Source organism: Littorina saxatilis, linkage group LG2 (genome assembly GCF_037325665.1).
Source record: "Littorina saxatilis isolate snail1 linkage group LG2, US_GU_Lsax_2.0, whole genome shotgun sequence".
In the NCBI taxonomy this organism is placed as follows: domain Eukaryota; kingdom Metazoa; phylum Mollusca; class Gastropoda; order Littorinimorpha; family Littorinidae; genus Littorina; species Littorina saxatilis.
This window is the reverse complement of record NC_090246.1, coordinates 29,167,891-29,193,386: the sequence shown is the minus strand read 5'-3', so window position 1 is coordinate 29,193,386 and position 25,496 is coordinate 29,167,891. Positions and strand designations below refer to the sequence as shown.

The following is a 25,496-nucleotide window of genomic DNA, read 5'->3' as shown; positions in this document are numbered from 1 at the left end:
GATCATCGACTAGTCTGAAGATGTTTTTCTTCACAGCTGATATTAAACAAAAGGACTAAAGATTGACAAAATCATAGCTTTTGTCGTGTAGTCATTAGTTAAACCCAATCATACCTAGTATTCAAGGCCTTCACAGTTCACTTCAGTGAAACTGAAAGTTTGTTTCGTTTCCATGCATAACCTAGCTAACTGGTAAGGCACTGCTTATCTCACATTTCTCATGCAAGGGATCAACGAAGATTAATGCCAGATTCTGTCACTCGTGCTTACCATCGTGGTCGAGTGGAAAACTGCCCTTTTCTGGTGGTTTGACGCCACTCCCCCGTGATTGAAAAGTCATTTGAGTCGCCATTGTTTCTGTTTGTCTGCTTGAAGTGGAACAGAGTGATCTCCCTTCCTGAAGAACGGTAACTCACAAGAAGAACCGGGAATCTGTGAGTCCGAGAACAAGCAGAACTATGAATATTCGATGATCGCATTCTCCAAAGTTTTATTTGAGGCACACCAGAATCACTTATGATCATCGAAGGTAATTTGCTGAAAGAGTATGGGCCGGGAGATACTGCTTTTCCTTTTGAAGGTAGTAACTTACTTTGGCCTTAAATTGACAATAATGAATGTCGGCCCGACTAAACTACGCGCCAGCACGCGCTACCTTGAACCATAGCACTTATATACTTTATTTTCTTGTTAGATCATCGTCCATTCTTACATAATACAAAATTTTAAACTTCAATGATGAAAATTACGGAAGTTATGACGAGTTTAAGGAGATCTTATGCACTACTCTCAAGTCCGACGATATCCGCCATTGACTAAACAGCGCGCTACCACTTTGGAGTGGACGCTACCTTGATCCATAGCACTTACATACTTTATTTTTATATTTCTTGTTAGATCATCGTCCATTCTTACATAATACAAAATTTCACAACTGAATGTTGAAAATTACGGTAGTTATGACAGGTGGTAGCGCGTTGTTTAGTCAATGGCGGAAATCGTCGGACTTGAGAGTAGTGCATACTCTCATCTTGAACACACGGCCAATAACTGGCCTTGACACCGAACGATTCAAGGGGGGCAATCTCAGTCATCTGAAAGAGGGAAATCCAAACGCAATCCGCCTTGTTCGATTTTATGGGCTTGGACGATAGAGAAAAATAAGAAAAGCAAAGGTTGGAGTCCAGTCTGGACGAAACTGCTATCAAGAACGCAGAATTGATTTTTTCTGAGTTTTTTTTTTAGCCGTAAGCGCCATTTCTCATTTTGAATTTCTCATAACTGCTGGCGGCCGCAGTGAAACCAACAAAGGGGCCTCACTCTGGAAGAGTTTCCTGCTCCGATAAACATGGCGCTTACGGCTTAAAAAAAACTCAGAAAAAATCAATTCTGCGTTCTTGATAGCAGTTTTGTCCAGACTGGACTCCAGCTTTTGCTTTTCTTATTTTTCTCTATCGTCCAAGCCCATAAAATCGAACAAGGCGGATTGCGTTTGGATTTCCCTCTTTCAGATGACTGAGATTGCCCCCCTTGAATCGTTCGGTGTCAAGGCCAAACTGGCCGTGTGTTCAAGATGTGCATACTCTCTCCTAAAACTCGTCATAACTTCCGTAATTTTCATCATTGAAGTTTGAAATTTTGTATTATGTGAGAATGGACGATGAACTAACTAGAAATATAAAAATAAAGTATATAAGTGCTATGGTTCAAGGTAGCGCGTGCTGGCGCGTAGTTTAGTCGGACCCATGAATGTCAATGCTTGAGGTTGTGGTGCGCAGGGGCAGCACAGAAGAAAAAGAATCCCCCCTCCCCTCCCACTCTCTTAGACCACTTTGTGGGTTTTTTTATTCACTTTTGGGCTCGGCTAAGCACTAGAGCTGGTCGAAATCAGTTAGCCTCCGGTCGAAAGCGTAGTACTAGTAGCCCAGTGCTGATAAAACCCACATAGTCTAGGACATACTTGTACTATAACTACTAAAGTACTATAGTTCTTTTAAAATCTAGTTTTACAGATCCCTTCTCAACTATCTATAAGTCTTTTATCTTTCTGGACTGGGTGGCCGAGTGGTAACGCACTTGCGCTCGGAAGCGAGAGGTTGCGAGTTCGACCCTGGGTCAGGGCGTTAGCAATTTTCTCCCCCCTTTCCTAACCTAGGTGGTGGGTTCAAGTGCTAGTCTTTCGGATGAGACGAAAAACCGAGGTCCCTTCGTGTACATTACATTTGGGGTGTGCACGTTAAAGATCCCACGATTGACAAAAGGGTCTTTCCTGGCAAAATTGTATAGGCATAGATAAAAAAAATGTCCACCAAAATACCCGTGTGACTTGGAATAATAGGCCGTGAAAAGTAGGATATGCGCCGAAATGGCTGCGATCTGCTGGCCGATGTGAATGCGTGATGTATTGTGTAAAAAATTCCATCTCACACGGCATAAATAGATCCCTGCGCCTTGAGTCCGAGTCTGGAGATACGCGCGCGATATAAGACTTCATACAACAACTTTCTATCACCAGTTATTTCAATATCCAAAAGGTGGCAGAATAACTAATAAGACGATTGAGGCCGCTTAAAGGATGAAGATAAAGAAAAAGAATACTCGGCATACTGCGTTTCCCATCCATTAAATCACGTGTTGTTAAGGCCTAAAAAAAAAATAGGTGTGGTTACGGTAACCCGACCTACCCTAATTTTAGGGGCCGATCCTATAACTTTTTATTACATTTGTCAAACAAAAACAAACAAAAAAACGAGTGCAAAAAACGCAATGAAAGCGAAAGCGCCCGAGTCGCACACTTATTTCCCTGTCAAGTAGGTTTAATTTGTACACATTAGAAAAAAAAGTTAAAAAAAAAAAAAGTGATTGCCTACCTACCTACCCTATTTTTTTTGGCTATGTTACCGTAACCACACCTATTTTTTTGTTTGGCCTAATGTTATTTGACATGTTTTAATTATTATGCACCTTGAGTTTTTGGTGAGACAGCGTGAGTATGTATTTTATCAAAGAATAGGAATACATTTCACAGGTATGTAACCTTTGATCTCAGATGTTCACTTTTAGTATGCGCTGGTCAGAGAGACAATTAAAACTGATTGCTTGTAACAACTGTAGTGTAACATGGGATCGAGTTCAATCACTTAACTCTTAATGCCAAACTCATAATGTGCGATTTTTACAATGGGAGATGCTAAGGCTCTGTCGCCACGCTCCACATATATTATAGCCCCATGGACATATTACGTCACATACTGAAACTGAAAGAAGAGTGAACTGACTGAACATTTGGAGATTCATTCACAGATTCAGTGTGATGTCAATAAAGGTCACACAAGGCTAAATCTGGGATATTGCCCGTCTCACCTATAAAATCCATGGATGACTCACAATCGCAGTGTTGATTATGTGATCATGTGCAACTTCACCATGGATATATAAAAATTAAAAAGATCTTTGGGAAAAGTGTTTGATGAATCTGTGACCGTGATACAAATCTGTGCACAAAATAAACTGCTGCTTTGCGTAAAATCTGATATTGTGTAGATCTATAATATCGGCACAAATTATGATCACTTTGTAGCACATAATATATAATATTTATAGATTCATTCAGAGTGTTTTCAGAACAGTGTGTGGTGCCGTTTTGGGTTTCATGCATCATTTTCAGTATGTAACAGTGTTTTCTTTTTTCAGAAATCAGCCCATCAACAATGACTAAAGAATCACAAGAGGATACAGTAAGTGAAACTGAAAGATCTGAAGAAACCGACCTCGTGAGAAATGACAGAATGTCTGGAACTGCTCGAGAACCCAACTCTGCTCATGGATCTAGAGAGAGAGAAAGCACCAAGAACCAACGTTTTGCAGACACTAGGCCTAATGTCAAGAAAAATACCACCAGAATACCAAACACTGCTGATGGCTCCAGAGAGAGAAGAAGCATCACTTCCTCAGCCAGCAACTTGACTGAACTTGTGGAATTTGACAGGGAAACACAGCTAGATTTGGAAGTGTTGCGTTTTTTTGAAAGTGAACGGTCTGAGGAGATTTCTTCTGATCAGCTCTCTTCTACCTGCTGCTATGGCAGAGGAAAATGTCTGACAGATATTACACTTCCAAGACTTCCAAAGAAGTTCCAAAAAGAAGGTTTTGCTGGAGGAGATGTCAACATGCTGGATGTATGTATAATGTGTAAAACAAAGAGAGAGACAGAGTGCATGTTAATGTTACTTAGTGTTAGTGTTACACTGACAAAACAATCTGGCTACACACATAACAGTCAGGAAGCATTGACCTGCTAGAATTACAGTGCTAGAGGAAGTGAAAACTCTGAAATACAGTCATTGCAAATTGAAGAACTTTTTGTGTACCTGATAGTGATAAACTCGTCTCCTGTAAACCCATTTGCTACCAATTAACACTTTGATGCCACTTGTAAAATGGTCACCATTCTCCACAGGATGAAACACTTTTGTGGTTTTCCTCGTCAGTTTATAGAAAATGCTGATTGATTTAAAAAACATCGATCTGAAACGGATAGAATGCTGTTTCAAATTCAAGAATCAAAAAAGAAGAATGGTAAGTTTATGGAAATTCAAATTAGCTGTGAATATTTTTCATTTTGTTTTGTTTTTGAAAATGAAAGCCGAGTTTTCTTGCATATGACTTGAAATATTAATGGTAAATTTTGTGATTTTTGTTCGGCAGATTCTTCTGGAGAGCCAGTTCAGAACCAGAACTGAACGCCCTGTAGGTTGTGGTCGTGGTAAGCTCCTGGAAATGCAGTCCAGCACCTTTGAAACTGACTTGGTAGGTAATTGTCTCTGTAAATTTACTCAAGGTATATTTCTTGTATTTCCATTGTTCTCTTGTTACATCTATGATGTAACTATTGCACTCTTATAACACATAAAATAGAGGATAAATAAGGGTGCATGAAATACATCATAGCTGGCTCTACTTTCTGTCGTCCTTGACATTCCAAAATGCACATGTACCTATAGACCGGATGTGTAAGGGGTAACCACGCTTTTGAGAACTTGCGCGAGAGTGTTCAGTGTTATAGCTGAGTTTTAGTCTCGACTTGCCGAGACTATCATCGTAGCGTCATAGATTTCATGACGTCTGTCGTCCATCGCGTCATATTAAGGGGACGTAATCTGTTATGTTTCCTTCTATTCGCTGTTCTATTTCTCTCTTGTGATCAACGTGACAAGCCGTATGTGATTGAGTGTGTGTGCTCGTGCTCTCAACTAAAACAAAAGTCAAACTAGCAATCGTTAAAAACCCAGTCCGTCCGACCAGCACTGCTATGTTCAGACTATGCTCATGTGAAGTTACAGCGTGCCCGGTACACACGCCCTTATCGGTACATCGACTACGAGTGTTCTCTGGACAAGCTGTTTAATGCATTTTGCGAGTATTTCTAGCTCTTCTGCGGTGCAGTAGGCCCTATAGACGATGAAGGTGTCCAAGATCTCAGGAGATGCGTGTGTAACCACTAGGTATTCAGTCAAATCCGTGTAAGAGGCTTTAAACTGACGGGGACAACCAAGCCACCATTATGCACCGACTTGACATAGATCAACAGATGTGCCTTTAGAATAAGGTATGTGCAGAGGTGCCTCATCTGAACAGACAACTAAAGCTTGATGTTTCCGTCACACTTTGTTGTTTTAGATCTTCATGGGATATAACAGGTTACAACACTCGTAATTTTTTATATGGCTTGTATTTTAGTCAAGACCCAGCGGGAATATCAAAGGGACTCACTCGCCAGAGGCTCGTGAGTCCATTGATATTCATCCGCTGGGTCTTGACTGAAATACAAGCCATATAAAAAAAACACTCGTGCTGTAACCTCTATATATATATCTGAGTCTGAGGTGAGAAACAATATTTTCTATGATGTGTTCTGCAAAAAATAAAGAAAAAAGTACAGTTCTGAAAGCAGGATTTGTGTGTATGTCTGTTTGTGTAGAGCAATTCCAAGAAAACTACTGGACCGATCTTCATGACACTTTACATACAAATTTTAGATCTAAACCATTTTTCTTTTTTTACATTTAGTCAAGTTTTGACTAAATGTTTTAACATAGACGGGGAATCGAGACGAGGGTCGTGGTGTGTGCGTGTGTGTACAGGGATTCAGAGAAATCTTCCGGACCGATTTTCATGAAACTTTACATGAGAGTTCCTGAGTATAATATCCCCAGACATTTTTTTCAGTGTTTTTAAAAATGTCTTTGATGACATCATATCCGGCTTTTTGTGAAAGTTGAGGCAGCACTGTCACGCTCTCATTTTTCAACCAAATTGGTTGAAATTTTGGTCAAGTAATCTTCGACGAAGCCCGGACTTTGGTATTGCATTTCAGTTTGGACCCCCCGCGGGTTAGGGGGAAAAATTTACCCGATGCTCCCCAGCATGTCGTAAGAGGCGACTAACGGATTCTGTTTCTCCTTTTACCCTTGTTAAGTGTTTCTTGTATAGAATATAGTCAATGTTTGTAAAGATTTTAGTCAAGCAGTATGTAAGAAATGTTAAGTCCTTTGTACTGTAAACTTGCATTCTCCCAGTAAGGTCATATATTGTACTACGTTGCAAGCCCCTGGAGCAATTTTTTGATTAGTGCTTTTGTGAACAATTAACAAGTGGCTCTATCCCATCCGCCCCCCTTTCCCCGTCGCGATATAACCTTGAACGGTTGAAAACGACGTTAAACACCAAATAAAGAAAGAAATTTCAGTTTGGAGGCTTAACAATGAATTAATCAGTTTGCTCATTAAAGTTGTCATTAAAATCGATTTTTCACGAACACATTTAAAATGATTGCGTTGTATTCCTCATCTTCTCCTGAATTCAAAAATATATAGATATGTCATGTTTACTCTAAAATGTGCTCAGAATTACAGAAAATAGGTTTAAGTAGGCCTAAGTACTACGTTTGCACACTACGTGGAGACGAGCGTGACCCGTGTGTGGTTAGTCGAGACTATCTGTAATATAGTCTCGGCGATGACTGTTTGTTGGTGTTAATCTGTTACTTTGATGCTGACAGCTTGACTAAATGTTGTTATATCGCTTCACGCGACTGGTTGATAATTGTCTTTGATGACGTCATGTCCGGCTTTTGTGAAAGTTGAGGCGGCACTGTCACAGTGTCCGTGTCACGCCCTCATTTTTGTATCAAATGTTTTAGTTCCAGGCCGACAGATTGACTAAATGGTTTGATATCGCTTCATGCGACTTATTCCTTTCAGTTAATCTTGAGTCTGTAAAAATCTGTATTGCGTGGTAATCTGACTAAGCAATCCGAGTGAATGAGCCTTAGTTTGACTCCTCAGACCTCCACTTATCTTTGACAGTGTCTGTCAGTGTAAATGTAAGTTATTCTGCACTTGTTGACTCACATGCGAAGCAAAAGTGAGTCTATGTACTCACCCGAGTCGTCCGTCCGGACGTCCGTCCGTCCGTCCGGAAAACTTTAACGTTGGATATTTCTTGGACACTATTCAGTCTATCAGTACCAAATTTGGCAAGATGGTGTATGATGACAAGGCCCCAAAAAACATACATAGCATCTTGACCTTGCTTCAAGGTCAAGGTCGCAGGGGCCATAAATGTTGCCTAAAAAACAGCTATTTTTCACATTTTCTCTGAAGTTTTTGAGATTCAATACCTCACCTATATATGATATATAGGGCAAAGTAAGCCCCATCTTTTGATACCAGTTTGGTTTACCTTGCTTCAAGGTCAAGGTCACAGGAGCTCTTCAAAGTTGGATTGTATACATATTTTGAAGTGACCTTGACCCTGAACTATGGAAGATAACTGTTTCAAACTTAAAAATTATGTGGGGCACATGTTATGCTTTCATCATGAGACACATTTGGTCACATATGATCAAGGTCAAGGTCACTTTGACCCTTATGAAATGTGACCAAAATAAGGTAGTGAACTACTAAAAGTGACCATATCTCATGGTAGAAAGAGCCAATAAGCACCATTGTACTTCCTATGTCTTGAATTAACAGCTTTGTGTTGCATGACCTTGGATGACCTTGACCTTGGGTCAAGGTCACATGTATTTTGGTAGGAAAAATGTGTAAAGCATGTGAGTCGTATGGGCTTTGCCCTTCTTGTTTTTGTTTTTGTTCATGCCAGGGTGCCTTGAGAAATACCAGCAGTGGTACAGAGCAAGAAGAGACGTCTACCACTTCTCAAGACACACACAAGAACCCAACAAAGCCTACTTCATTGCTGCTCGACAGCAGAGTCGACTGCGAGTTCTATTCGGTGCCGACCCAACCCACCAATTACAATTCCAAATCTCAGGACGATTTCCCAGCTCTTTCAGCAGGCAGCTCCACTAACACGAGATTGCCTTCGTTATCCAGAACTAAACGTGGAAGAGGCAAGCAAAAGGCCCAGCAGAAAGATTCAATCCCACCAGAGGCTTTTCAGGATGCAGAAGACCCAACACGTGATGCTTTGGCTTTGAGTGTTCTCACACAGCAAACTTCTGAGGCTGTAGATGTAGCTTTAAACAGCAAGCAGCCCTGCAGTAGCAAACAAAATGAAGAGAGCTTGAACAGTTTGAGTTTTAGCACTGATGAAGAGGAATCCAGTGAGCCAGCGGCTACATCTGAAATGAAAATAGACGGCAAATCTGCCAGGGCTGAGTCTTTCCTGAAAATGAACAAGAACAATAGCTATGCTGGCTTATCAGAATCAGATCTACACTCAAGAACTTCTTCTCAGGACGCATTAAATGTGGAGGATATTGATGATGAAAATTTGAAACAAAAGGAAGGTGAGCCTGCTGTAGTGAAGGAAACAATGGATAAAAAGGCTGCTGATTGTCAGGACCAACAAACTCGGGAAGATGGTGTTGTTTACACAGGGAAAGCAGAAAGCGAAGAAAACGGTGAGGCACTTGTCAAACTTGATAGTAACAAAAACAGCATAAAAACTCAGGAAGGTGGCAGCAAAGCTGGAGAAAGCAGCAACAGGCAAGCAAAAGGTGGTGGTGCCTCTGCCCCTGAAACCAAGGAAATCTCCAAGACCAAGAAGAAGGTTTATGGCAGCTGGAAACTGGATGGACCTCTGGTGCTACAAGTTGAGAACGTGCCTAAGAACTGTGGGGGAGAGCTGAAGGACTACTTGGCTGCCTTTGGAAAGATTGTGGACTCCGAGAAGAAGTCGCAAAAAGGAGCCAACGTCTGGCGATTCATGTACGTTTTGTTCTGTCTTAACTGTTCAATTACCTATTCCCGTCTGAAGCAGATCCGTTTTTGTGCTCTTATTCCATGGATTTAAAGGTTTGATTTGATACTTCTTCTTCTGCGTTCGTGGGCTGAAACTCCCACGTACACTCGTGTTTTTTGCACGAGTGAAATTTTACGTGTATGACCGTTTTTTACCCCGCCATTTAGGCAGCCATACGCCGTTTTCGGAGGAAGCATGCTGGGTATTTTCGTGTTTCTATAACCCACCGAACTCTGACATGGATTACAGGATCTTTTTCGTGCGCACTTGGTCTTGTGCTTGCGTGTACACACGGGGGTGTTCGGACACCGAGGAAAGTCTGCACACAAAGTTGACTCTGAGAAATAAATCTCTCGCCGAACGTGGGGATGAACTCAAGCTGACAGCGGCCAACTGGATACAAATCCAGCGCGCTACCGACTGAGCTACATCCCCGCCCAATTTGATACAAATGTAGTAGTTTTGGTTTTGTTTTATGCTGGGTAGGGAAAGGTTTGGATAGTTAAAGATTCATTTTTTAGGTTGTGCTGGTTCTCGGGACTGTTGCCCATTTGCGAGACGGGTGAAATGAGAGCAAGCTTTTAATAGAAGACAGTCAGTTAATTGTGCATTAAATTACATATTCTTACTCCGAATCACATATAGCATTGACACAGTCTGAGATGCTAGGTACTGAAAACGCTTACCTGTCTAACAAATTTAAAGGGAAGCAACCCATCCCAAAAAAGGCTGAAATAGCCATGGTAATGAGCAGACTCCCTGAGAGTTACCTCCCATATGGCTACTTCCTGTCTACCACCACGTGGCAAATCATACGACTTTTCAGCAGCCTTGAGTGAGGGTGTTCTGAATTTTTCGCTAACAGCGGCTGTCTTGTGTGAGCTTGTCACCTACCTGCCGCGTAACCTGTCGTTCTCCCGTGCGGGCTCCAGTTGGTGAGCTCGTTCATATTTGTTATTTTGCAATCGTTCTTTGCAGTTTGGTTGCTGATAGTTCGTCCTTTGGACTTGGTTATCAGTAGCTGTTGTTGTTGCCGCCATTTGTATTTCGTTAGCTTTGCTGACGGTTGTTGTTTTGGCATGTAACCGGTGCTTGCTTCTGCTTTTTGTTTGCAAGCTTGGTTGTTGTTTTTTGTACATTCGTTTTGTTTACAGATTTTCTGTCCGTTTTGAACTTACGTTTTTTCCATTGATGTTTTGACTTATGTTTGTGCTTTTTGGTTAGTCATTATGGCTGACTCTGACAAGCGTAAGGGTAAGGCCGACGTTAAGGGTAAGATCAAGCCCAAGTCGTCCTCTTCTAAGCCTGTTGTGGTGGTTTCGGATGAAGCCCGCAACACTATCTTAAGGTGATTATGAAACGGTTAGTTACTTCTAACTAACTAACCACACCACGATCCACTCTCGCAGTCATACAATTAAGTAGAGACAACAAAAGTATAAGTTTCAGACGCCTGTTTATGTAATAACTCGCCACCTCCCTCGAGACTTCACTCCCAAAATGTTCTTTTACGTTCAAAACAACGTAAAACCAATGGTCACTGACAAAATGCCAGTTAGAATATAGAAAATTATAGTAACACGCTGATCCCGTGTAAAGTTAGGAAAATATAACTGTTCTGCTCAAAAGTGCTAGTTAATTAATGCAGGTGTCACACACCCCACGTTGTCACTACTCGAATATAATCACAGATAGAAAAAATGACAACGGTGGTCAACGGGGTGCACAGACATGGTGCACTTAGCTTTCTTTTGCCACTGGGTGGACGGCCTGTAATTTGTCTTTAGTCTCCACAACTGCTCCGTCGAATGAAAAGCTGGTTAGCGTGGTGACGAAGCAGGGAACTGTGGAGACATCAGGCACCGCACCCAGTCGCTGGTTAGCTGGTTAGCCGGTTTGCTGGTTAGCCGGTTAGCTGGTTACATCACTCCCCAGTTACAGCGTCTGCAGCTAGCAGTGTCCCGCAGATAGGCAGCCGAACAGAAGATAGAAAGGCTGCAACAGAAAGCATCGGTGCACTAAACATGCCAGCTACCCCTCAACCTCCACCTTTAAACATGTCATCTTTACATATCTCATCGAGCACGTGGGCCTGCACAAACGGACTTTTTACAACAGCAAATCAGCCATTTTCCGTCCTTCTCTCCCTATCTGCAAAAACCATATACAGATTAGTATTTTAGCGTCACAGAGAGCAAATTATGCGCTAACCTGGAAAGAACAACAGAGAGTATTTCATTCCACAAACACAGACTCGTCAACAGCGTTAAATAATGATTTATTACCTCAAAAAGCCTATGAATGTAGCACTCTCATGGAAGCAAAACCCGCTTCCTCCCTGGAATGGCCTCTGTTCGTCAACAGTGACACACCATCCAAACCCCTTGCCGAATACTTTATGCGGTGAAGACCATCCCCGCACGGCGAAGAGAAATTGACGACTCGTCCTCAGCAAACATGTAACTGTGAGAAGGTGGTATCTCGTTGAAGTTCCAATAGAAGTTGAAGTTCTGTGCTAGCAGAAACGGCACGTAGATAGAAGTGGAATATCTAGTCGTGATGAAAACCATCAAACTCTAGGGACGCAAAACACCGACCCTTCTCCTCTTGCCGCTTCTTCTTCTTCTTCTGCGTTCGATGTTGGTGGCCGTGCTAGATCCTCAGACCAGTGGCTGCCAGGAAGTCCGCAGTCTTGCGCAGTTCGTCGGCAGGACCCCAGAGTTTGGCTCCAACACTGGTCTCTTCTTGCCAGAACTTCTGGCGTATTGTCTCTAGATGGGGGCAGTTCTGGAGAATGTGCTCCGGAGTTTGCTCTTCCGAGCCACATTCACAGTGTGCGTCATCCGCAAGGCCCAGTCTCTTGAGGTGTTTCTTCAGTCCACAGTGCCCTGTCCTTAGACGGAAAATGGTGGTCTCTTGTGTCCTCGTTACTTAAGTCTCTAGTTCCAGAGATCCGGTCTTTGGTTCAACAGGAGATGCAGCGCTCTTCTGGTTTCGTCAGTCCTGCGCTGCCGTCTTCCGTGGGGGGTGTACAGTCCCTCTCTTCACTGGTTGTGGCTTCCGGTTCTGGAGTGCAGCTTCCTGTCTTTGCCGTTTCCACCTCTGTCGAAGGACATTCAAGTAAGTTGACCTGGTCCCACAGCCCTCGTGAGGCGTTGGGACACTCCCTGCCGGGAGACAGGTCGTTGGGGCAGAGTCACTCTCTGCATTGTACTGGTGACGTGTCTTCCCGTGTCGGTGCGGACGTCGTTAACCAGCCTGTGCTTTATGCTGGTGTCGGTCCTTGCCTGTCTGTCCGGGACTTCGGCGCTCAGCAGCAGCTTCCGTTTACGGTCGCTGCATTTCCGGCTTCGGCCGGAAGCACGGGTCCTTCTCTCACTTCTCGCTCAGCTTGCGGTGAGGGTATGGACCACAGACTGGCCTCCAGGCTTTCCGGCTTCCGGCCGCAGTCTTCTCCGGCTTTGGCCGGATACGCTGCCCCTCTTCCGGGTACATCCGCTTGGATTCCGGAGAGGGAACAACAGCGTTCAGCTGTTGCACATTCCGTGCCTCAGCCAGGGCGGTTGTCTTCTTTCTCGGACGGGATTTCGACTTCCGCTCACCCACTTCCAGCAGTTTCCGATGGTTTTCCGGCTCTCTCTTTGCCTGTTGGCCGAGGGTTGAGCCGGGAACAATTTTGGGGTCACGGCTTTCCGGTTTCCGGTCAGTCCGCGGACGTTTCTGCTTCGGTGGTTGATGATTTCGGTCATTTTCCTCCGCTGGACCAGTCGGACGTTCAGTCACTGGTTAGCGAGGACCTTCGTACGGGATTTCCGTCTAGGCTCAAGACCATTCTGGGTTCGGCCGCGGAAGTTACATCCCGGTACTTCCCTGAAGGGGCTTCGGCTTCTGGAGTTTCGACTTCGGTTCCGCCTTCAGCGATGGCCGACTTCCTTCCCGAGAGGGAGGAGAATTCCTCCTTCCGGTTTGTGGAGTCTCCGGCAGTGGCTTACCATCTTTCTCAGGTGCTGGCTAAGTCTTCGCGCCAGAGTGGTGATATTCCTGCGGTGCCTGTTCCGCTTCTGGTTCCTTTTGGGCCAGTTCCGGAACAGGCACAGCCTTGGGTTGCTTCAGGGGCTCAATCCTCTTCTTTTGTCTCTTCGGGTCATCAGAAGTTGATTTTGCCGAATTCCAACCGGAACCTGATCGCTTCCTTTTCGCTTCCTCGATCAACTTTGCCATTGACGAGGGAACTTCTGCCTCTTTTGTCCAAGCCGGTCAGGAATGACTCGGTTTTGGCAGTGAAAGAGTCTACGCTTATCAGCTTGGAGGAGTTTGCGCGCCAGCTTCTTGAGCTCGCGTCTATCTCTGACACTCTGGTGAGGACTCTGTCCCGGTCTATGACCGACTCTCTCGTCCCGTTCACTCTTAGCGAAGAGCAGAATGCGGACGACATTTCTGTTCTCCTCGCTGCCCTCGCTAGGGTGAACGAGGAACAGACGCGGCTCTCCTCCCTGCAATATTCACACGCTGTGATGAGCAGAAGAGATCTGTTTCTGGACCACTCGCATTTTTCGGACCAGGCCACCAGGGACGCCTTACGGGTCTCCCCGGTTGTAGAGGGTTCTCTGTTCGGCCAAATGGCGCTAGACGCTTGGCAGAAAGAGATACGGTCACTGAAGGACATGCAGTTCTGTGACTTCGCTCTACAGGGTATGAGGCAGACTAAGCCTTCCCAGCAGGGGAAGGCTCAGTCATCGACTCAGCCCAAGCCTGCGTCCAAGAGACCTGCTCAGCAGTCGTCTCGAGGTGGCAAGAAACGGACTGCGTCGGGGAGGGGGCGTGGCGGCTCTGGTAGCAAGCCTCACCCCCAATGAAGTGCTCCCGGTCTCACCCCCTTCCGCCTTCCACTCCGGTGATGGCGGGAGGCCCCTCCCGGGCACTTTCCCATTGGATGGTCTCTGTAGACAGCCAATGGATAGTGGGAGTAGTGAGATCGGGCTTCCGTCTGCTATGGCGGGAGGAGAAGGCACCTCTTTCCCGGTGGCCGCCGCTCTTCAAGCCCCCCTTCTCGAAGGAAGCAAGGTCCGTTCTTCAGACGGAGATTGCCTCCCTGGTGCAGAAGGGTGCGGTAGAGAGGGTCCTGGACCAAAGCTCTCTGGGATTCTACGGGCGTCTTTTCGCCGTTCCCAAGGCTTCAGGGGCGTGGCGTCCGGTCTTGGACTTATCTCATCTCAACACTTTCTTGAGAGAGATCAAGTTCAAGATGGAGACGCCTGCCACGGTCAGGGACTCTCTCCGCCCAGGAGATTGGGCGACCTCCATAGACCTGACGGATGCATATTTCCACATCCTTATGCATCCTTCCGACCGGAAATGGCTTCATTTCCGGTGGGGCGATCAGGTCTACCAGTTCCGCGCATTCCCTTTCGGGCTGTCTCTCGCTCCGTGGATTTTTACCATGGTGGTGAGACAGTTTTGCGCGCTGGTGAGGTCGCAGGGTATTCGACTGCGGGTGTATCTGGACGATTGGCTCATCCTGAACCAATCCCAGATAGGCTGCACGCAGCATACCCAGTCGGTTCTTCGAGAGGCCTACTCGTTGGGGTTCTCGATCAACCGATCAAAGTCGGAGTTGATTCCGTCTCTGACGTTCACCTATCTGGGGATGTCTTTCGACACGGTTTCTTGGACGGTCCAACCCTCCCAGAGGCAAGTGGACAAGCTCCAAGCTCAGATTCACTCCACTTTGCCTCTCCTGCAGGCTTCCCTCCGGTCTCTTGCCTCCATCTTGGGGCAGATGGAGTCTATGGCTCTGTTGGTTCCTCTGGGCAGGGTTCACAAACGGCCTTTTCAGGCGGCACTGAAACCATATGTGGACTCCCCTCAGGTGGATTGGAACGCCCTTGTCCCTCTCCAGGGATGGTTCCAGTCCGCGACCCTTCCGTGGTTGGACACGGAATGGGTCTGCAGAGGAGTGCCGATCGCTTTGCCACCCCCAGACTTGGATCTCTTCACGGATGCTTCCCTGCCCCCGTGGGGAGCACACACGGACCTACACACGGTGTCAAGCCTGTGGTCGGCGGAACAGAGCCAGTGGCATATCAACTTGCTGGAACTAGAAGCGGTAGCTCTAGCTCTGGCCGAGTTTCTGCCCTCCCTGCAGTCCAAGCATGTTCGTCTGTTTACAGACAACACGACTGTGGCCGCTTATCTCAACAAGCAGGGAGGCTTGCGACCGGTCCCCGTCTCTCTCGGACAGGGCCTGCGAGATTCTGAAGTGGTGTGCTCTGCACCACATCATGATCCCCGCCAGGTTCCTTCCAGGGAGGCTGAACACTCTGGCGGACGCTCTCAGTCGCTCCGACAGGGTGCTTCAGTCAGAGTGGACCATCACTCACGGGGCACTGCTTCGCCTTTGGGCCCAGGTCCAAAAGCCTCTCGTGGATCTGTTTGCCACAAGGTTCTCTAAAAGGCTTCCGGTGTTCGTCTCGCCATTCCCGGATCCTCAGGCTTGGCGGGTGAACGCTTTGGACATTTCCTGGACGGGTCTGGAGGCGTACGCCTTCCCACCTTTCCCATTACTCAGCCGAGTAATTCGAAAGGCGGAACTGGAGGGGCCGACTCTTCTTCTGGTCGCCCCCCTTTGGCCGTCGCAGGTCTGGTTTCCAGACCTGCTCCGGCTCTCCCACGGGCCTCCCATTCCTCTCTCACTCGTGAGAGGGGAACTCGTGCAGCCCCGAACAGGTGTTCCACACGAGGAGCCCAGTCTTCTGAAGCTTCACGTGTGGAGGTTGTTCGGGACTCACTGAGGCGCTCTGGAGCGTCATCTTTGACGCTGGACCTAGTGGGCCACTCTCATAGGGCATCCACTGCGTCTGTTTACGCCTCACACTGGAGGTCCTGGGCCACCTGGTGTTCTGCTAGGGGGGTGAGTTCGGTTGCGCCTCGCTCTATGCAGGTCGCCAACCACCTCTCTTTTCTGTTTTCTCAGGGCGCTTCCGTTTCCTCTTTGAGGGTCCGGCGCTCAGCGATTTCCGCGACACTCAAGCAGATCGGACGATCTATCAATGTTGGGGGAGTGATCGCGGCAGTTATTAAGGGTGCTGCTCTTAAGCAGGCCAGGTCCAGACTGCCTACTCCTAAGTGGGATCTGTTCCTGGTGTTAGCATTTTTACGTTCCTCAGAATTTGAGCCTTTGAGGGAGGCTAGTCTTCACAACCTGACTCGAAAGACTCTTTTTGCTTCTGTTGGCGACGGCCCGGCGGGGTAGCGAGGTCCACGCCCTGTCGGGTCTGCCAGGTGATATTTCTTTTGAATCGGACGGCTCAGTGTCCTTGCACTTCCGTCCCGATTTTTTGGCCAAAAATCAGTCTCCGGGGCAGGCCTCTCCGTTGGTTCGTGTCAAGGCTCTGACCAACGCGTTGGCTCCGGACGATCCTGATTTGGTGAATTGTCCTGTTCGGGCGCTCCGATTGTATTTAGCCCGCACTCAGCCTGTACGGTCTAAGTCACAGAAACTGTTATTTCTCTCTCTTCTTACGGCACGGGAGAAAGACATTTTCAAGGTTACGTTGGCCCGGTGGGTGACTTCTCTTATAAGGCAAGCCTATGTTTGGAGTCACACAAAGAGGGGGGGGGGGGGGGGGGGCGCTGCCTGCTTTTCCCCTGGACTCGGCTCGAGCCCATGAAACAAGGGCATGGGCGTCATCTCTAGCAGTGCTACGTTCCAAACGTCTAGATGATGTGCTCTCTACTGCGTATTGGCGTTCTGAAGATATTTTTATTAATTACTATCTTCGGGATGTCTCTGCACTTCGCCAGGATGGCTCTCGCGGGCTACCTGCGCTCATAGCAGCCGGCCAGTTTCTGGCCAGAATGTGATGGTGAGTTTGATCTTATTTCTTTCCCATCTGCTATACATGTATGTGATTCGGAGTAAGTAATGGAAAATTTCTTAGTAAATTTTCATTTGATTAATATACTTACCCGAATCACATAGTGAATTCCCTCCCGCCTTCCCCGCTTATGGTTTTAGTTTCTTTAAAGCCGTATGATTTGCCACGTGGTGGTAGACAGGAAGTAGCCATATGGGAGGTAACTCTCAGGGAGTCTGCTCATTACCATGGCTATTTCAGCCTTTTTTGGGATGGGTTGCTTCCCTTTAAATTTGTTAGACAGGTACCGGTAAGCGTTTTCAGTACCTAGCATCTCAGACTGTGTCAATGCTATATGTGATTCGGGTAAGTATATTAATCAAATGAAAATTTACTAAGAAATTTTCCATTTACTGTGCTGTTTCAGGTTTGAAAAGGCCAATGACTGTGACTATGCTGTGTCCTGCCTCCATGGAGCTGACAGCTTGTTTGAAGGTACGTTCCCTTTTGTTTTGTTTTTGTACCTGCTTTTTATTTTTTTTTTTTTTGGGGGGGGGGGGGGGGGGGGGGGGGGGGGGTTCCAAACAGCATTTTGTTGTTGTTGACATTTTATGAAAAGTTGTGATCACCCATAGCATGATAATTTACGCTCCACTAATCTTATCCTTGAATAAACTTTTTTGCAGAAATTGTAGAACTTAAATGTCCCTACACATGAGTTTTTGATTGAATATTTTTCAATGGAAGATCTAAATCTCCCCCCCCCCCCCCCCTCCCTGAAAAAAAGCTAATTGCCGTATTGTCTTAATTTGGGACATGAAACTGCTTCTGTCAGTCTCAGCTTATGAATTTCAAAAGCGAAATAAGCTCATTTCTGCATTAAATCTCTAAGATAGGAAGCATATTTTGAGAATCTCATTTAACAGATTTGGTTTCTTTGCAGGTCACTCCTCACAACTTGTGTGTCACCGCCTGGGGAAAGAGAAAGACCCAGGAACACCAGTGTGAAAGATTAGACCGGAACCAGACAAAGAATACAAATCATCAGTTATTACATTTTTATTTGAAACCAACCTGGCTGTGCTACTGCTGAGTAGTTTGGCAGCTGGGGCAAGAGAGAAATGAAGGAACACCAGTGTGAGAGATTTGACCTAAAATTCATTACTTTTCACACTGGGCAGCCTCCTTTCTTCTTTGAAACCATCTCGACTGCTACTGCTGAGTAGTTTGGCAGCTACAGTATTACATTCTGAACTCAGGCATGATTTGTTCAGCTAGGTGGCGTATACACTCAATTTCAGGACTCCAGGGATCATTCTTGAGATCTTCTTGTCGTTCGCTGAGATCAACACATTGCATGATTTTGCATCATTTTTTCAAACATACTGTGGGGGAGGGGCGCAGTTTTTCTCCGTTTTTAATTTTAATCGCTACTGTAATGTTTTTTGTCTTTTTTTTTACAATTTTTCAATCACATGTCTGGATCTGTCTTAAATGGTGAACTCACTGCACCGAGTCCAACAACTGGACAGACTTCTGATTTTTTCCATGATCTGTCGACATCTTTTTGAACCTTTGCTCCCTTATTTGTGATTTAGGCTTTTGGTTTAAACAGTGTTTATTCAACAATTCATATGTATTTGAACATGATACATGTTAAGGATCATCAACAAGCTCAAGCAGACAAGCTTATGGTGGTGACCCTAACGGGAGAATTTAACATATGGATTACGATAACTTGCGACGAGACTTCAACAAGTACTTTTTAAACCAAAACAAACGAGAAACAAACAAAATGTGCAAACATACATATATATATACATATACATATTTGACAAAAAGCAACGGCATAATGGAGACAGGACACGACAATAGAATGGACAAAGAATATAAAAGGGAAAGAGAGAGAGGAGAGAGAGAGAGTAAGCGAGAGAGAAAGAGGGAGAGAGAGTACATAAGTATACATCACAATTGCATATACCAATAACAATCGCTATAACTTAATTAAATTTAGACTTAAATTATCTATAATGAATGGCCGGGGCATACTGCACTCAAATTCGTTTTGCCCCAAGTCGGCCAGTTGAAATAATATATTCCTGGACTTTATCAAAAACAGATTCCTTTAATTCTTTTGACAAACTTGCATCACCAAATAAGAGTGTTGATATCGTAATTTGATCAGTGGGGAGAGTACTTATTGTTCTGGTTCGGTGTCTATCGTATAAAAGTGTTTTACGTCTTCTGATGCGTGGCCACAGGCACACGCTGGATTATTGCTCAAATGCCTATCGACTAGGTGCTGGTTTAAATCGGTCATGCCTAACCTTAATTTACTGTGAATCACTTGGACCTGTCGTTCTCCAATACAAAAATACGGTGGCACAACTGGATCGTTAGCAGTTAAATATCTTTTACATTGGCTTATGGATTCGATAAGTTTGATTTCATCAGGCAAGGCATTCCATAGATGTGTTGTTGATGGGAAAAACGATGATTTAGGCTTTTGCATGAAAGGGAGGAAAGGTTGCTTTGAAATTAAGTTAAATCATATCTTTATGACAAATGTGTGTGCTTACTGGTTTGCTTGTTTTTCAACTGTTGAATTTTTTCAACTGTTAAACAAATTTATATCAGAAAATTTATAAAATGTATTTACACACACACTCAGTGTGCAGTTGCTGAATTTGTGCAGCCTTTCTGTGTACATAATTTGACTGAGTAGATATATATTTTTTTCTTGTCAGTATTAATTTTGTTGCATTGCTCTGTTTAGATGATTAGTTGAATCAAAGGTTTTCTTTTTTGATTTGTAAAAACTAATACACATTTTTATTGGGACTTGGTTAGTTAATTTGCATGCTGTACTACACTAATGAAATGTAAAATGTAGAAAAGTTTGGCGTTTGCATGTTTCTTGGGTTTTCTCCTTTCATTTCCTCTCTTGGAAGTTGAATTGTTTACTAAAAGGCAGCAAGAGTTTGTGTGTGTCTATCACAATTTTTACAGTATGTATATGCATGCATGTTTAGAGGAGTGTGGGTATGACAATATTTTTGCAAACGGTTCAGGGGATGGTTGGATGGGAAGGTGAATGAAGTTGGGTTGGGGTTGGGGAAATTTGCTGGCGAAAAAAATCAGTTTACAAGAGTATAGTCTGATACTTACAATAAAAATATAGAAAGACCATATTGATCTTTCGCTCTCTTTTTCAGCCTTAGCATGTGATCAGATTTCTTGTACTCAACATTTTTATTAAATGCAGTAATCAAAGCAAAGTGATACCCCGGTGTTTGTTTGTGGGTGTGTATGCGTGTGAGAAATGAACAATTAATACGTGTCAATGGGAAATAATAACACAACTGTTAGAACTCCATAGGAAGGCGTTATCTCCCTTAGACCACCCACATTGCCGGCCAAGGCCGCTCAGTTGTGCAAGAGTTTGGCGAGGAAAATGTATGTCGCAGATTGTTTTGGGTTCATAGAAATACAATTTGAATAAGTTGTTATTGTAATGATAAGAGAACATTTGTGAGCCAATAATTATGATGTATCATCGTCATCATCATCAGTACCCCCCGCGGGTTAGGGGGAAGAATTTACCCGATGCTCCCCAGCATGTCGTAAGAGGCGACTAACGGATTCTGTTTCTCCTTTTACCCTTGTTAAGTGTTTCTTGTATAGAATATAGTCAATTTTTGTAAAGATTTTAGTCAAGCAGTATGTAAGAAATGTTAAGTCCTTTGTACTGGAAACTTGCATTCTCCCAGTTATTTTGTACTACTTGCAAGCCCCTGGAGCAAATTTTTCATTAGTGCTTTTGTGAACAAGAAACAATTGACAAGTGGCTCTATCCCATCTCCCCCCTTCCCCCGTCGCAATATAACCTTCGTGGTTGAAAACCAAATAAAGAAAGAAAGATCATCATCAGTCCCCTGACTGTGGGAGTCGTTGGGGGGACATGAGGGCTGAGGAACGTTTTCAGGGGCGTAACCAAACAAAAATTTCTAGCCTATGTCGCAATCACTATCAGTAAGAATCTCAAGACGGTCAATTTTCTTCGAATGACGAGCTTTAGTCATGGTTTGTTCAGGTGTAATTCAGGTAGCCTACGCCTGTTTTTTTTGGTCATCGTCATGTGTAGGTGGAGGGTCGAGCTGTAAGACATGCATGGGGTTGTGAACTTTTGACCAAGATGTCAGTTGTCACACTGGATTTTAACCTCGTACTCGTTAGCTGTTAGTGTAATTTAAACGCCCCTTGGCCGGTAGATAACAATTTCACCGCTGAAAACAGAACAAATAGCAGGTGCTTTCAATACCTGTGCGTTTACACCGCTGATAATTCCTCCGTACAATACATCCTGTTCCGTCAAGGTGTTCGACAAGTTCACGCCGTGGATGGTGGCACGCCTAGTTTTGTCCACCGCAGGAACAACACCCAATTCGCTCCCCCGCACGCGGAAGCAAAATTGTTATAGATCTCGCAAAGGCCGTAATTTGCCCTGTGAAGGTACGTTGTGGCAAATCACATTATTTAGTATAGATATTCTAAAGCAGAATTGCCTAGGAGGCTATATGTATAATATGTAATTTATGTCTTGTGTACTCGTGAACAGTGGCGTTCGATTTTCTGCCGAAGTCCGTGAAAATTATACAGAGAGGTCTCAATTTCGTACAAATTAACCTAGAACTACCATTTAAAGCACTATTTTAATACTCACAGTTTAATCTTCGATACCTTGCAGCCTTGTATGCGCGTTTTTGGGCACCAGCATCGTGGATAAGCTGCTCTAATCTAGCGTTATTTTGTGGTACTCGATTCTCAGTGGGTAAGGTCCCCCGCAGACACCAGATAAGGTCCCCCGCATTTTTGACCAAGCTGCGGGGGATCTTACCTCGTCAAATTTTACTGTTGATCTTTGAACCGATCGTGAGTCTAAACTAAGGTAAGCTTAAACTTAAAAATGAAGAGCAGTATCCACAAGTAGTTTGACTTTGACCAGCAAAAAGATTTAAGCCCTTCTGTTGACCGTGCTTTGTGTTATTTCATCATTTTTAACGTGGGAGACAGTATTTCTGACTTGTCTTGATGACATTTCTTCTTTTATGTAGTACACGAGAGTGTAAATGGTAAGACAACTAGCTGATCCAATGCAAAATAAAGTACCGAACAGTATGATATAAACTTCAATACAAGAAAGTCTGGTTATCTACTATTTTAAGGCATTAATTTGGAGACACCTACCATGTTGTTCGTCTTGCGTGGGAACGAATTGGGTGTTGTTCCTGCGGTGGAAAAAACTAGGCGTGCCACCATCCACGGCGTGATGTTGATGAATCCTGTCGGACACAGGCAGACGAACATCGTGCATGCCGCACACACACACACACACACACAGTCACGCACAGTCACACACAGTCACAGTCACACACACACACACACTGAGTCACACAGTCACACACACGCACAGTCACACACACACACACACAGTCACACACACACAGTCACGCACAGTCACACACACACACAGTCACAGACACGCACACTGGCATATGACATACGCAAACTCAGTAACGCGCGCAAGCACACGGACTCACACGTGAGACTGACATTTATTTACACAAAACCTTCATACGTATACAAACTTGACACCTTCACGTACGCACGCGCATACACGGTAATGCCGGTAACACTGAAGAGTCCTCTGTTTTTCTACCTCTCGATTAGCCCAGCAGTCATGACTTTCCCACACCCTCGAAAGAAAGTTTCCTCTGAGGGCTGAAAGTAGAATTGATCTCGGTTGTCGGGCCACTCAGTTCACACCTCTGGAATTCCCATCTCCCCCCCCCCCCCCCCCCCCTTTCCCCGTCGCGATATAACCTTCGTGGTTGAAAACGACGTTAAACACCAAATAAATAAAGAAAGAAACCTCTGGAATGCCGTCTATTGACTCACTTCTCACTTGACTGAAATGCTAATAATCCCAGCCCCGACGACGGTGACACTAGTGACAGACCATATCTACCTACATGTATCTGGTTTTAGTACGAATTGTTGTCAAGAGTAATTGGTAGGGTTTGATGTTTATTTTATTATGTTTTGTACAATACATATATCATAGTATCCACTGACCCACATCCTGATCTCCTCATCTATATTTGATCGAGTTATACTTTGAATGTCACAAGTTAATAACTACTTTATTGAACAAACACACAGTCAAAAAAGAAGCAGGAACTAGACTCACTAGTTGTTTAACTATAGGGGAGACCGGGGCTAGTCCGCCCCCGGGGCACATCCGTCTTTGTCTGTTTATTCTTACGTTTGCCACCTTTTAGTCATTCACACCATGTGGGAGTGGTGTCCCTTCTTCCCATATCCTGCAGAAGTTCAGAGGTTGCGCGCCCATATATCGTGAGTACAGATCACAAAAAGTGTTTTTCTTCATTTTTGTAACATGAATGCATAGAAGTTGACTTAGGTTTTGATGCATTAGTCTACCTCTGAAAACAAATACTTAGTCTTGGTGTCGAGTGAAAGTGCGTTAATTAAGGTCGAGTTCTGACGAAAGTTTTGCTTCTTCCTTCCCATGTTGTGCTCGTTATCTGGCACTAGAGTTGCCTGCCCGTGCAGGGGCAAGTCCGCCTATTTGTCATGGGGCATGTTCGCCGTAAGCAGTATGTACAACAAATGTTCATGCGCACATAAAAACTGTCTGCACATTGATATCAGCTACACATTTGTCTTGATGTAAAATAAAAAAAATCAGTCTTCTAGTTCATCAAACTCGCCAGTTATGCTACCAAAAGCATAAAAGTAGCATAAAAGTAGGCGGACTAGCCCCGGTCTCCCCTAACGTAATTTTGTGTTACATTCTTTCGTATTTTGTCATTGGCATTTTTGAACCTAAATATTGAAGGGAATTAAAAAAGCTTTCCCACTAAAGCTTACCCACTACTAGTCTTGTACCTACTATGGGGATGAGAGCGGCGGACTTGCCCCACCCTGTAGGCGGACTTACCCCGACTTGGGGCAAGTTCGCCTACGTTAGGGTAGGTCTACTTAAAGCAGTATGTACAATAAATGTTCATGCGCACATAAAAACTGTCTGCACATTGATATCAGCTACACATTTGTCTTGATGTAAAATAAAAAATCAGTCTTCTAATTCATCAAACTCGCCAGTTATGCTACCAAAAGCATAAAAGTAGGCGGACTAGCCCCGGTCTCCCCTAATTGTGGTTTTGTTTACTCTCTCACCAATAGTCGTTCTTCATTGCAGCGATAGTGGCACCAGGGTTTATCTTATTCGATTATAGCCATGAACCTTTCGGCAATTTTCGGAAGTTTCAAAGAATCTTGGGCAAAGTTTTTGGCGTTTGAAATACGTTTCGGTGTTACGCTGAACTGCCCATGCCGAATGTGCTGAATTGAAGTTGATTTTTTCAGACCGGTCGAAAATGACAGACACATCAATTGCTTGATGTCTGACTGGGTAGCTTATTTCAGACTGATCAGTTTGATAAGAGTTTCGTTTTAAGTGATGCTGCAGTTGATGCAGACTGTATAATTTTGAAATGACACCGCGATTTCCTGGTTTGACACCACTCTACTCAGTGGTTTTTAATAATATCGGCGGGAGGATAGTGTCAGACGGTAATGTGAGGCCCTATTCATGAGACAGATTCCGATAAAGACTTACCTTTTATAGTCCCTCAACCTCTATAAACTTAACATTCTCAACAGCCTGTATTTGCCTTGGAGGCTGCTGCAATGCAGGAACACTTTTAGATGGTTCAAAGAGCGTCTTTTCAATACAGGCGGGATTGTATCGTTGCTTTTAGTTTTTTATATTTAGTCAAGTTTTGACTAAATATTTTAACGTAGAGGGGGGAATCGAGACGAGGGTCGTGGTGTATGTGTGTGTGTGTGTGTGTCTGTGTGTGTGTGTAGAGCGATTCAGACTAAACTACTGGACCGATCTTTATGAAATTTGACATGAGAGTTCCTGGGTATGAAATCCCCATACGTTTTTTTCATTTTTTTGATAAATGTCTTTGATGACGTCATATCCGGCTTTTCGTGAAAGTTGAGGCGGCACTGTCACGCCCTCATTTTTCAACCAAATTGGTTGAAATTTTGGTCAAGTAATCTTCGACGAAGCCCGGGGTTCGGTATTGCATTTCAGCTTGGTGGCTTAAAAATTAATTAATGACTTTGGTCATTAAAAATCTGAAAATTGTAAAAAAAAAATAAAAATTTATAAAACGATCCAAATTTACGTTTATCTTATTCTCCATCATTTGCTGATTCCAAAAACATATAAATATGTTATATTCGGATTAAAAACAAGCTCTGAAAATTAAA

At 44.3% G+C, this 25,496-nt stretch overlaps 1 protein-coding gene across 2 annotated transcripts; it reads left to right on the top strand.

Moving 5' to 3' along the window:
* The first annotated feature begins 405 nt into the window (after nt 1-405).
* Nucleotides 406-20,408, top strand: LOC138958702 (uncharacterized). Of its 2 annotated transcripts, none has more exons than XM_070329933.1 (6): nt 406-529; nt 3,694-4,178; nt 4,708-4,809; nt 8,167-9,236; nt 17,554-17,621; nt 18,070-20,408. In XM_070329933.1, exons 1-6 carry the CDS (start codon nt 517-519, stop codon nt 18,132-18,134), a joined length of 1,803 nt encoding a protein of 600 aa, XP_070186034.1. In that variant the 5' UTR covers nt 406-516; the 3' UTR covers nt 18,135-20,408. The 2 variants fall into 2 exon arrangements, with proteins under 2 accessions (XP_070186034.1, XP_070186033.1); XM_070329932.1 differs by having other exon boundaries at nt 415-580.
* The last annotated feature ends 5,088 nt before the right edge of the window (nt 20,409-25,496 follow it).